Source organism: Hemitrygon akajei, chromosome 11 (assembly GCF_048418815.1).
Source record: "Hemitrygon akajei chromosome 11, sHemAka1.3, whole genome shotgun sequence".
Classification (NCBI taxonomy): domain Eukaryota; kingdom Metazoa; phylum Chordata; class Chondrichthyes; order Myliobatiformes; family Dasyatidae; genus Hemitrygon; species Hemitrygon akajei.
In genome coordinates this window covers 115,848,433-115,862,006 of record NC_133134.1, presented here as the reverse complement: position 1 = coordinate 115,862,006, position 13,574 = coordinate 115,848,433, and the positions used below count along the sequence as shown (strand labels likewise).

The 13,574-nt window shown below is 45.1% G+C and overlaps 1 protein-coding gene across 5 annotated transcripts in view; it reads left to right on the top strand.

Moving 5' to 3' along the window:
* pltp (phospholipid transfer protein) overlaps positions 1-13,574 on the top strand; it is a 91,099-nt gene that overhangs the window by 38,774 nt on the left and 38,751 nt on the right. For all 5 annotated transcript variants that reach the window (XM_073061567.1, XM_073061568.1, XM_073061565.1 and 2 more), the window contains 6 exons: positions 2,169-2,268; positions 2,347-2,475; positions 5,412-5,567; positions 7,359-7,422; positions 11,144-11,207; positions 11,760-11,851. In XM_073061567.1, coding sequence (XP_072917668.1) covers positions 2,169-2,268; positions 2,347-2,475; positions 5,412-5,567; positions 7,359-7,422; positions 11,144-11,207; positions 11,760-11,851 — 605 coding nt within the window. The remainder of the gene's footprint in view (positions 1-2,168; positions 2,269-2,346; positions 2,476-5,411; positions 5,568-7,358; positions 7,423-11,143; positions 11,208-11,759; positions 11,852-13,574) is intronic.

Below are 13,574 nucleotides of genomic sequence, written 5' to 3'. Positions count from 1 at the left end.
ACTTCACTGTCAGCCTCTTAGTGGTCATAAACCAGTCACTGTGGCTGCCATTAGGGAGCGACCCCTATCTCTCCCCAGGACAAAAGACATACCCTACAGTCTCCTTTCTTCCACTGAACAGGTTACAGAGGGTGAGAAGTAACTGCATTTGTGAAATGTACACACACACATAAGCATAGTCGTTTGATAGTGGTATGCCCCATGTACACATACACTTCATTAGGTACACCTGGACACCTGCTCATTAATGCAATAACTAATCAGCCAATCATGCATAAAGGCATATGCAGACATAGTCAAGAGATTTAGCTGTTGTATACGTCAAACGTCAGAATGGGGAAGATCTGTGACCGTGGAATGATTGCTGGTGCCACACAGGATGGTTTGAGTATCTCAGAAACTGCTGATCCCCTGGGAATTTTACTCACAATGGTCTCCAGAGTTTACAGAGAATGGTGCAAACAACAACAACAACAACAACAAAATTCCAGTGAGCAGCAGTTCTGTTTGTGAAAACACCTTGTTAATGAGAAAGGTCAGAGGAGATGGCCAGACTGGTTCAAGCTGACAGGAAGGTGACAGTAACTCCAATAACCACACATTGCTACAGTGGTGTGCAGAAGGTATATACAGGCTCTGTATAACATAAGGATACTTCATGAACACACACATAGATTATTCCCAATTGCTGCACGTCCACACAAGCCCAACACTATCAATGTATTTATACCGTCCCGATACTCTAACATTCACAGATCCTCTGTGCACTCACGGAGTCAATGCTCTACTCTATCACACATGTGCTTCGTCATGTAGGGCCCCTCAACCCATATACAACACACAGACTATCCTTGCATGCAGACCCACAAAGACACAGCATAACATGAAGCCTGCATCCTTGCATATAATCCCCTCGTGCACACAGATCCACCTCCACGCACACATGTACACAGTTTTGTTAGTACATGAACGATGAAGAGCATTGAGAAAGGAAGTTTCCACCCCGTAAAGTCACAGCAAAAGCAAATCAAGATGATAACGTTCTTGGAAGTTAATCTCCTCCTCAACAATTACCCTGGTGAAGTTTCTCGGGGTGAGAGGTGGAGGTGGTGATGAACCTCCAAGAGCTACACTGCACAGTACCTCAGTAGGCAGCATCTATACTGTGCCCTGCTGTTATTAAAAAAGGCTCCTTTGACACTAATCTCAATCACATGGCAGGGTCAGGGCAGCAAGCAGATAGAAGCATCACAACCCTCAGGCTCCCCATTAGCCTCACACACCACACCAACATGGAATTAGGTTGTCAATTGTCCATCATTGTTAGATCTACATCCTGACTGTAAATTATTAACATAAGGACTGCAGTACTTGCCGGAGCCTCACCAGTACCGTCTCCTGGGCAGCTGGAGATTTGACAGTGACACCCACCCACATCTCAGGAGAGAGTAACAATAAAAAGCCCTTGGTGTGCACATTTTCTTTCCCATTTTACAGGAGTGGGCACACATCACTTAGTTTACTGCTCGCAAAATCTTTGAAGTATCTTGAGGAGATTTGTAAGTGCAAGATGTTTACAATAGGTGTACACACGAACCCTGTCACACATACTATCACATCATTCTCATGTCCTCATACACATGCACACTGACACATCACACTCACATACACATTTACACCAGAATACACTCACGTACTCACAGAAATATACACTCAGTGGCCACTTCATGAGGTACCTCCTGTACTTAATAAAGTAGTCGCTGAGTGTATGTTGTGGTCTTCTGCTCCTGTAGCTCATCTACTTCAAGGTTCAATGTGTTGTGTGTTCAGAGATGCTATCACTGTTGTAATACATAGTTATTTGAGTTACTGTCGCCTTCCTGGCAGCTTGAACCAGTTGGGCCATTTTTCTCTGACCACTCTCATTAACAAGGCATTTTCACTCACTGGACGTTTTTTTGTTTTTCACACCATTCTCTATAAACTCTAGAATCTGTTGTTCATGAAAATCCCAGGAGATCAGTAGTTTCTGAGATTCTCAAACCACCCCATCTAGCACCAACAATCACTCCATAGTCGAAGTCTCTTGGATCACACTTCTCTGTTTTCTGTGCACAACCGAGCCAGGCTGAACAAAACCAAGTGTGAATATTCTTTGTTCTTTATAGTTCAGTATGAAGGACTGAAGTTTATTGCTGAAGAGATTGAAAATATCACCATTTCGGATTTGTCTGGGAAACAGGGTCCATTCCAGTATTCCATTAATGGGTGAGTGTCTCTTCGGTTCTTTGCTGCTGTTTGCTTGAGGACCAGGGTCACTGAGCTCTGTATTTTGATATCCCACAGGGTGAAGATCACTGAGCTGAATATATCCAGCGCTGCCCTCAGCTTCGAACGTGGCGCAGGTCTGTCCCTGGAAATGCAGGACTCGTCCATCAGCGTCACCTTCCAGAGGAATATAATATACTGGCTGATGTGCGTGCCTTTTATCCTCGTCTTCTCTTACTTGACCTGTGCCGTCCTGTTGTGTTGTTCATCCCCGGCATTTGTGCTTCACCTGCTTTCCTCACTGAGACCCTCTGTCACTGGAAATGCTGGCGAGTTAAGTATTGCACCTTTACACTGGGGATCCTTTCAAACTTCACTTTTCAGAGAATCTACAGCAGAAAACCAGGAGATTTAACCCCCAGCTCTCACCAGGCCATGCCAGAGTTTACCACAGGGTTATGAGAACTGTACAGCACAAGATCAAGCCCTTCTGTCTATCACATTCATGCTGACTATTTACCCATCCTCACTAGTCCTATCTGCCTGCTTTAGGATCATATCCTTCAATGCCTTGCCTATTTCTAAATGCCTCTTAAACATAATGACTGTACCTGATTCCATCTCCCCCTCTAGCAATGTGTTTCAGATATCTCTGTGTGATAAAGACTTACTCCTAAGATCCCCTTAAAATCTCTCAGCTCTCACCTTAAAACTATGACCACCTGTTTTTGATATCTATACCATGTTTTAACCATCTACCCCATCCATACATCTCGTAATCTTGTCTATCGGCTCCTTTGCTCCAGGGGAAATGAGCCCAGCCTATCCAATCTCTCTCCGTAATGAAAACCCTCCACTCCAAGTTTGCCCTAACTAGTGTTTGGTGCAGCTGCTACATGATGTCCCTACTCTTATCACCTATGCTGCAGCTTATGAATGGAAGTATGTCATGTGCTTTCATTGGCTGAACTCCAAGGTCTCTCTGTTTCTCAACATTGCGCAATGCTCTATCATTCACTGTACATCTCCTACCCATATCTGATTTCCCAAAATGTATCACCTTGCACTTGTCAGGACTGTATTCCATTTGCAAATGCTCTACTCAAGTTTCCAACTGATCTATATCTTGCTGTTGCCTCAGACAATCTTCCTTGCTGTCGACAATGCCACCAATTTCCGTGTCACCTGCAAACTTACCAATGATAGCTCCTTCATTCACATCCAAGTCATAGATGTGTAGTTCACAAACAGCAGAGGTCCGAGGACCAATCCCTGTGGTACATCACTGATCACAGACTTCCATACAAAAAGTCATCCTTTCTCCACTATCCTCTGGCGCTGATCAGTCAGCCAGTTTTGGATCCTGAACATCATAAACATCTGGACAGCCTTTCATGTGGCACCTTGTCAAATGCATTTCCATAGACATCTACTATCCAGATTAATCTCTTTGGTTACCTCCTCAAATAATTAAATTAATGAGACAGGATTTTCCCCTCACAAATCCTTAGAATTTACTCCAAAATTTTCATAGCACTGATGCAGGGATCACTGGCCTGCAGTTACCTGGCCTATCTCTGCTGCCCATCTTAAGGGAACAACATGCCCTCCCCTCCAGTCCTTCTGGTACCTTGCCTGTGGCTAATGAAGATAGAAAACTCTCTGACAGGGGCCTAGCACCTTTCTCCATAGTTACCCATAGCATTCTCCTCCATCCCTGGGGAATTATCTACCCTTATGTATTCCAAGACATGTAATACCTCCATCTTCTTAATACCTACATGGTCTAGACAATGCCCCCATGTTTCACTTGCTCCCTCCACCCTTTTTATTTCTAACTCCATGAAGTAACCTCCTGTTATTGCAGTTGTGTTCATCTCAACTGCTTCTTCTCTATTGCATTCCCAAATATTCTAATTTCCCTTTTTGGTTATTAATGACCATCTTACTTTGGCGCCCTCAAGTTTTGATCTCTCCCACACTTAGAGGCTTGTTTGGGTGGAGTTGTTTTCCAAGCTCTAAAATGCAGTCAATTTCATTTGTGAAAAACTATTGCACCATTATATGTACCTTGATTTCTCTATCTATCTGCATGGTGCTATTCTGTGTTCCTGTTGCTGTGCTATGTAATCGAGACAGAAGGCATGCCAGTCTTAGTGTGTTCATGATTTAACTCTTCCCTGTGGACATGTATTATTCCTAAGACATAGTGGGAACCTCACTCAACAAACCAGGACCTAGAAGTGTATTTACAAATAGTGTTGTGCATTGAAAATCTTGTTACTGAGACACAATTTTTACACACGTTATCTATGGGTTGAGAGGAATGGAGTGAGGTTATTTGGGATTGTAGTGCAACAAGAGGTCAGAGGTCTCACCAAAGAGGATGAGGTGGTTGCTTAGGGGACTGGGTGTGTCCAAGATATGGCTGTTGATGAGGAATCAGTATTAGTAAGGTGTTGGTGTCAGTGTGTAAATAAGGGTTAACTTTGGTCAAGATTCAAGAAGTGACCAGGATTTCTGGTGATAGATTGGGTAGGAGCAGGGTATTCTGGAGCTGAATTTATGAGGTGCTGTGACCAGGGGATGTGGCGGTGCCTTTGCTGGTTAGCTGGGCTCTGAAGACCCTGCCCTCATTGCTAAATCACACTTTATTTACTTGCGCACAAGGAGAACAACCCGGCTCCTGTCACCAAACTGAAAGTCAGAACAGAGAAATGCTATTTTTATGCAGATTGACTTGTTGGATACAGGTACTGACCAACTGGTAACCTTGTGTATGATTAAATTCCTTATTTGCACGATCAATCACCAATCACACTACAATGATACCAGTATTAATAGAAAATAGAATCTAGCCTTCAGAATTAGTGAAGTAACTGACCACTAGTAAGTGTTACCCTAAAATCCTTTGAATCCTTACCTGACTCCGTATGGTAAATAGCTCCAGTCTCCTGCTGTGCAGAGGAAAACTCTGCTCGTCAAAGAGTTTTCTTGCCAGGGCTGACTGCACACTACCTGTTAACTGTTCTTGCCTGCACATTATCTTAACCCTTACCTTGCTGCAACTTCCACAGTGGGACATGGTACATGACTAGAGTTCTTTTCTGCCACCACTGAGACATTTTGTGTTTTTTTTACAGTCAGGACGTTGGTCAGATTAACGCCTCTGCTGAAGGAGCCAACATCTGGGCTGTAGTACATCTGTCCAAGAGTAAATCTGGCCAGCTGAAGATAAGCAGGGTGCACTGCAAAGCCTCCATTGCCAGAATGAAAGCAAGGTTTAATGGCAGCTTTAGGTAAAAAAAATATTTTTCTCACGAGGCACGACGTGTTTGAGGATTGCTGTCGTGATGGGAAACCACTGTCTCATCACACAGGGTGCACTGCAATTACAAACAGAAATATATCCGTGAGTCTCCAGAAAAGCAAAAGCTCAATCCCTCTCAGTTATCATGAAAGGAAGTGAGAACAGGCCCAAGAAGTGGTTCCTTAAACCTGCCCCAAAATTTAATATGGTCACTAACACGGTTTCTGACCATTCCAATATCTCTTAATGTAGCAATTAAAGATCTATTAGTCTCATTGCCTGAGCTAAAGAATGCCAAAAGTTCCCTTCTCATTTAGATGAAGAGGAAGATCCCAGCCTCAACTTATTCCCAAGTTACTCTTCAACCATCAGGCTCCCAAACCAACGTGGACAACTTCAGTCACCTGAACACTGAAATGATTCCACAAACTATGGACTCACTTTCAAGAACTCTACAACTCATGTTCTCAATATTGTCAATCTACTGCTTTTGCACAGTTCATCTTCTTTTGCACGTTAGTTGTTTGACCTTCTTCCTGTGTTGTTTTTCATTGATTCTAATGTTTCTTTGTATCTACTGAAAGTGCCCACAAGAAAATGAATCTCAGGGTAGTATACGGTGACATATGCTGTATGTACTTTGATAACAAATTTACTTTGAACTTTGAGCTTTGAAGTGGTATAATTCCCCCCCAACTTCCTGTCCTTCCAGCATCTTGGCTTCATCACTGACAGTCCCTCTAAGATCCCTGTACTTTCAGGTTCATCTGTTCTTCTGAATTCATTTGTAGAGAGGTCAGTCTTATTTAGGTCCTTCTCAGGGTGACCCCCTCATCCAACATTGAGCCTATTGGATCTACAGTCTCATGTACATCCTTCTCTAGGTAAGATGAAATCTCTAGATTCTCACCAAACCCCTACGGCAAAGCTTCCTTACTGTTTTTTTTTCATCAAATCCTCATAATAAAGGCCAACATCCAAATACTTTGTCATGGTTAGCTGTATCTATGTATTTACTGTGTAAGTTTTGTGAACCAACTCTCCTAGAGGTACTGATAGTATTTCACCACTTAAAAAGTAAACATCATCTTCTTAATTCTGCCAAAGCAAATGTCCTCACATTTCCCATATTGTGTTCCTTCTGCCACTTCATTTCCCCCATTGCTTCAGCTGTCAATGGAACTTTGCAGAATCTTCACATCCACCTCACATCATACCTTTTCTCCACCAGCTAACTTGACCACATTACACCATGGGCAAGATAGTCACGCACACAACTCTGGATAAAATAGCCCATTACTGTCGAACATCCACCTCACCTGCCGTAAATCCATTATATGAACAGTTCTTGGCACAGATGGGAAACTGGTTTCCTCGTATTTTTTTAGCTGTGTTTTTATTTACCCCAGGACTCATTTTCCAGTTTACAATTACCCTAAGTGATGTCAGCAGTAAATCAACATGTGGAATTCCTCTTCAGTGAAGTTTCAATTTCTGAAGAACAACAGTTCCTATTTACTCTAAGACCTGATAGATTTTACTAATTCTATTTCATCTAAAATGAGAGGCCAACACTTAAATTGTCTCACTGAGATGTGTTACTTTAAGCTTTGCTTGTGGAGATCAAAGTCATGTCTTCTCTCACTTGCTAGCGTGGAGGGTACAATCTTCCTGCTGGTTGATGCCAGAACACTGATTTCCCATACATGGTATTTTTCTTTAGCTCCTCTCTAATATTACAGGTGATTTGCTAAGTTCATGCTATTGTCTCCTTTTACAGGGGCTTTTATCAAGTATTCTCCACTGTTCTCACCACTGGTTTGCGCTTACTCATAAACCGACAGGTAAATCTCACTTTCTGCATATTCACCATGTCTTTTATTCATTTTTCGGAGTGTAGATTTTTTGCCCATTCCTACTTGTGTGGAGGTGGGCTGCCTTTTTGAACAGGGAGGTATCCCATAGAACTGAGATGGAAAGAGTTCCAGCACTTGTCCCGGTGATGATGAAGGAAAGCAATATATTTCCACTCAGGGCAGTGCATGACTTGGAAGGGAATCTGCAGGTGGTGGTGTTCCCATCTGCCCATTGTCCTTATCCTTCTTGACGGTAGATGTCATAAATTCTCAAGGTGCTGTTGGAGTAGCTTAGGAGAATATCTGCACTTTATAGCTGGTAAATGCTACAGCTGTGGAGCACCCGAGGTGGAGGGATTGAATGTTTAGGAGGCCAGTCATGTGGGCCACTTTGTAGTGAGTGGTGTCGAGCTTGAGTGTTCGGGGCATTGAGACAGAGTCATTTTTAAACAATGCACCATAGGAAGCATCCTCTCTGGATGCACATCGCAACAACTGTTCCCTACGTGACTGCAAGAAACTGCAGAGTTGTGGGCACAAATCCAAAGACCCCACCCTCCCCAAATTTTCTCCCTTCTCCCCACCCCCCCACCTCCCAATTGGGTAGAAGATGTATAGAAAGCCGGAAAGCTTGTACCACCAGGCTCAAGACAGCTTCTATCCCACTACATAGACTATCAGACTCTTAAATGGATTTCTTGTACAATACAATGGACTCTTGGTCTGACAATCTACCTCATTATGGTCTTACACTTTATCATTTACCTGAACTGTACTTTCACTGTAGCTTTTGTTCTGGCACAATACACCGTGTGACGATTTGATCTGTATGAACAGAATACAAGACTTTTCACTGCATCTCGGTACATGTGACCATAATAAAACAAAGCACTAGGGCAGGCACCTACTCCAACAGCCATGAAGATTCTGTGCTAATCTCATTGCAAATCACTTCAGAGCGAAGGGAAGGATCTCTTGGCTCTGTAATAGATTCCAAGTCCTCCACACCTTAGAGTTGGACACATGTCCAGACATTGTGGAGTACAAAGCCGAAAACCTTGTCTAGATCAACACACAAGGCACTGGGAGAGCTCAGTAGGTCATGCAACATCTGTGAAGGAAATTGGACAGTTGATGTTTTGGGCTGGACCAGATTAAAAGGTTTTGATCTGAAATGTTGACTGTTCATTTCTCTCCATCGATGCAGCCCAGCACCATGTGTGTTGCTCCCAATTCCGCCATCTGCAGTCTCTTTTGCCTCAACCTGGTCTTAATGATTCCCCATGAAGGAGCTGATCTGAACCCCAGGCAGCAACACTGGCTGGATGCAGCTACAATGGAAACAGCGGCTACTCCGCTCTCTGCACCTCCACAGTCCAGTGGCTCCCCTCAAGAAACACTGAATCATTTTTCTCTGGAGCTCAGTGTCTGATCTGGTGCTGTGTGAGGCTGGCTGCCTGACCATTGCAGGCAGAGTCACCGGCCTCTCCAGTCATCAGGTGATTTGCTCCGATCACTCTGGCGACAGGCTGAGGCCCCTGCGGCCATGCTGGGCTTGAGATTCACCTCCTGGTGAAGATAAAGCACCTGAAAATAATCCAAAAAAGCACCAAGTGGATTGGAAGAATCAGATTCAGGTTCATTATCAGCATCTGTAAGGAGAAGTACTGTCGACGTTTCGGGCCGAGACCCTTCGTCAGGACTAACTGAAAGGAAAGATAGTAAGAGATTTGAAAGTAGTGGGGGGAGGGGGAAATGTGAAATGATAGAAGACCGGAGGGGGTGGGATGAAACTAAAAGCTGGAAAGGTGATTGGCGAAAGTGATACAGAGCTGGAGAAGGGTAAGGATCATGGGACGAGAAGCCACGGGAGAAGGAAAGGTGGGGGGGGAAGCACCAGAAGGAGATGGAGAACAGGCAAACAACTAAATATGTCAGGGATGGGGTAAGAAGGGGAGGAGGGGCATTAACGGAAGTTAGAGAAGTCAATGTTCATGCCATCAGGTTGGAGGCTACCCAGCTGGTATATAAGGTGTTGTTCCTCCAACCTGAGTGTGGATTCATCTTGACAGTAGAGGAGGCCATGGATAGACATATCAGAATGGGAATGGGACGTGGAATTAAAATGTGTGGCCACTGGGAGATCCTGCTTTTTCTGGCGGACCGAGCGTAGGTGTTCAGCGAAACGGTCTCCCAGTCTGCGTCGGGTCTCACCAATATATAAAAGGCCACACCGGGAGCACCGGACGCAGTATACCACACCAGCCGACTCACAGGTGAAGTGTTGCCTCACCTGGAAGGACTGTCTGGGGCCCTGAATGGTGGTGAGGGAGGAAGTGTAAGGGCAGGTGTAGCACTTGTTCCGCTTACAAGGATAAGTGCCAGGAGGGAGATCGGTGGGAAGGGATGGGGGGGACGAGTGGACAAGGGAGTCACGTAGGGAGCAATCCCTGCGGAAAGCAGAAAGAGGGGGGAGGGAAAGATGTGCTTGGTAGTGGGATCCTGTTGCAGGTGGCGGAAGTTATGGATAATTATACGTTGGACCTGGAGGCTAGTGGGATGGTAGGTGAGGACAAGGGGAACCCTATCCCGAGTGGGGTGGCAGGCGGATGGGGTGAGGGCAGAAGTGCGGGAAATGGGAGAGATGCGTTTGAGAGCAGAGTTGATGGTGGAAGAAGGGAAGCCCCTTTGTTTAAAAAAGGACTTCCTTCGTCCTGGAATGAAAAGCCTCATCCTGAGAGCAGATGCGGCGGAGACGGAGGAATTGTGAGAAGGGGATAGCCTTTTTGCAAGAGACAGGGTGGGAAGAGGAATAGTCCAGGTAGCTGTGAGAGTCTGTAGGCTTAAAGTAGATATCAGCAGATAAGCCGTCTCCAGAGATGGAGACAGAAAGATCAAGGAAGGGGAGGGAGGTGTCGAAAATGGACCATGTAAATTTGAGGGCAGGGTGAAAGTTGGAGGCAAAGTTAATGAAGTCAACGAGCTCTTTCTTTCTCCCATGGCCTCCCGTCCCATGATCCTTTCCCTTCTCCAGCTCGGTATCACTTTCGCCAATCACCTTTCCAGCTCTTAGCTTCATCCCACCCCCTCCGGTCTTCTCCTATCATTTCGCATTTCCCCCTCCCCCAACTACTTTCAAATCTCTTACTATCTTTCCTTTCAGTTAGTCCTGACGAAGGGTCTCGGCCCGAAACGTCGACAGTGCTTCTCCTTATAGATGCTGCCTGACCTGCTGTGTTCCACCAGCATTTTGTGTGTGTTGTTTGAATTTCCAGCATCTGCAGATTTCCTCGTGTTTGCTCTTCCAATATTCGATAGGTTTCAATGAGATCCCCCCTCATTCTTCTAAACCCCAGTGATTACAGGCTCGGAGCCTTCAAATGCTGCTCATACATTAACCCTTTCATTCCCAGGATCATTCTTGTGAACCTTGCCTGGACCCTCTCCAAAGCCAGCACATCTTTTCATAGGCAAGGGGCCCAAATCTGCTCACGGTACTCCACGTACATCTGACCAATGCCTTAAAAGAGTCAAATTGTTTTGGATATTCTGTGACCGATGGACTTCTCTGCAAGCACTGACTGAGAATTATATCAGATGATAATCTTGTTGATGCCCATGAGTTGCCATGTTGATTTGAACTGTGCGATTGAGGAGGAGCAATGTTGTCTTTTCTACCTGAATAATCCCCCTTTCTATGTTCCTGTAGATTTGTCCAACCTTACAGCACTCAGGGCTGGTGCTGCTGAACTCTCTGCTGGAGACCGTGCCGGGTATGTATGTGTCCTGCCCAGTGAATGCACTTCACTGAAGAGGCAGCGTGCGCGGAGGACAACCAGATCCGTGTTGCATGCTGGCGTGACACCTCCGCCCTGGGAGCTGAACTGGAGTGGGGCAAAGTGTCATTTCCTGTGAAGGCACCTGGTATTCTGACCACCTCAGCAGTCAGCAGTTCAGTGCGTCGGGAGGGTGGGGGAGCTTGGTGAGTTTAGGGACCGGACTATGCGTCCTGATAACAATGCGACTCCTGGCTCCAAACTGCACAGATAAAATGTGGACTGGTGGACAAAGTGCTTGCCACCCCTGCAGCCAGGAGGATCTTCAAGGGCTGCCCTGAATCCCAGTGGGACACCTGGTGTGCCCGAGCGATAATGAAATGGTTCACTTATCCCGGAGAGGTTACCGTTTTCATCTGCTGGGCAATTTTGCCCTCCTGTAGTCTAAGCTAGAAGAGTGCAAGTCCCATCACTGATTATGTTTTTCAATGGTCTTGTTGATACTTTCCTCTGGACTTCTGGGACTAACACTTTTTCTCCCTTATAAAGTGCAAACAGCGGTGGACCAGTACATAGGGATCGATTATTCCCTCCTCAGTGACCCAAACGTTACTTCTGACTACATGGACATGGACTTCAAGGTAAGGGTTACAAGCTGGTACGGAGCCTATGAGTAGTGATAGTTCTCTTCCCACTGGCCAGAAGCAGCATCGTGAGGCAGGGCACTGTTCATTCACCCATCACCAGAGAGTTCCTGAGGAGACCAGCCTGAGACCAACCTTCAAGGAGAGGCAAGACCAGAGCTGAACTGGCCACCAGGGTAAGGTCACCTCTTTGAGTGAGGGCTCCCTCACCTATTCCACAGACCTAAGGGCTGGTTGGTTAATTGGTCACGTGGGTGTAATTGGCAGCGCAGGCTCGTTGGGCCAGAAAAGCCAGTAACTGTGCTGTACCTTTAAATAGAAACAAGATAAGTAAAATGCTCCCCCTGGGCACACTTGCACCAAGGAGTGGGACTGGTGTGTGAGGGATGTTCTTGATGGCCAGCCTGTCAGACGGTGATATTGTTCAGGTGGAGGGTGACCTAAGTGTGTTCTGTCCGTTCCGCAGGGGCAAGCGAAGTAGAGCTAGTGGCTAGGGGGTATCAAAATCCAAAGCTGCAATCTCAAAGTGAGGGGGTGGCTACTCGGGACCGAGATGGGAAGAAGTTTCTTCACCAAGTGGGTGACAAAACCCTGCAATTCTCAGCTGGAGAGGGTCAAAGATTTTTCAATATCATGAAAAGTATTCTGAAAATCCAAGCATTTTAGATTAAAACAGTAAAGTGGCAGTGAGTTTAAATGCCAACTGCAATCTTACTGGATGGTAGAGCAGTTACATGATGTAATGGGTTATGGGTTTTGTGGTCATCTTGCGTTGCAAGTCAGGTAACTGCCGTGCGGCATAACACTGATGTTAATTCATGGCTGGTGCCAAAATGGGTGAGCTTCACTGCCTAGCTAACCCTCCCAAATCATAACCACTTTATTACTCTTTACCTCAGGCACTCCTCTTCAAGGGGCAAGAATACCGTTGTCAAATCTGATGGAAAAGATGCATAAGATATTGCACGATTTCCAATAAAGAACCAATTCAGATGGACTCTTTGGTTTTGTAGCCTCTGTAAAAGTTTGTACTTTTTATTTTATACAGATGCATGCTTCCACTAGTAAGCCAAGATAAATCAGTTCACTCAGCCCGAAGCATTGACTCTTTATTCCTTTCAGTAGATGCTGCCTGACCTGCTGAGTTCTTCCAGAATTGAGTGAGTGTGTGTGTGTGTGTTACACACATTGCACATTACAACATTTGTTTCTCTTTAACTCCCCACATGCCTGTATAATCACTTCACTACCTCAGCTAGAATATGAAGGTTTTCTCCTTCAATGCACCTAAGAATTAGCAAGTTACCCTGAATGCAGAGGAGTGATTTATTTCTTGTAAAACGTTTGTTCATGGTGGTCTGGAAGAATTACCGGATGATTTGTCACTACCTATGGGTCTGATGGGTGAATACACATGTTGATTGTTAGATTTTGTTGGCTCTCCTGGTTGACGTTTTTATCTATTGAATTTAAATGGAGGTTTTCATGAGACAAATCCAGTTTGGTAAATACTTTAGTTCCTGCCAGATCAGCCTGTGGGTATTCTTCATCAGCTACCACTCGTTTGGGTGTGGTCTTGTCGCTGCGGACTGCACTGTTCCATTTAAGCTGCACGGGTGCGAGGCTGCACAATAACTGAAATGCTCCTGCACAGCTGGAATTTTCTTTAATATAATGTTTTATTAAAGTGCTATGTAGTTTTCAGGCCATGTAAACATTT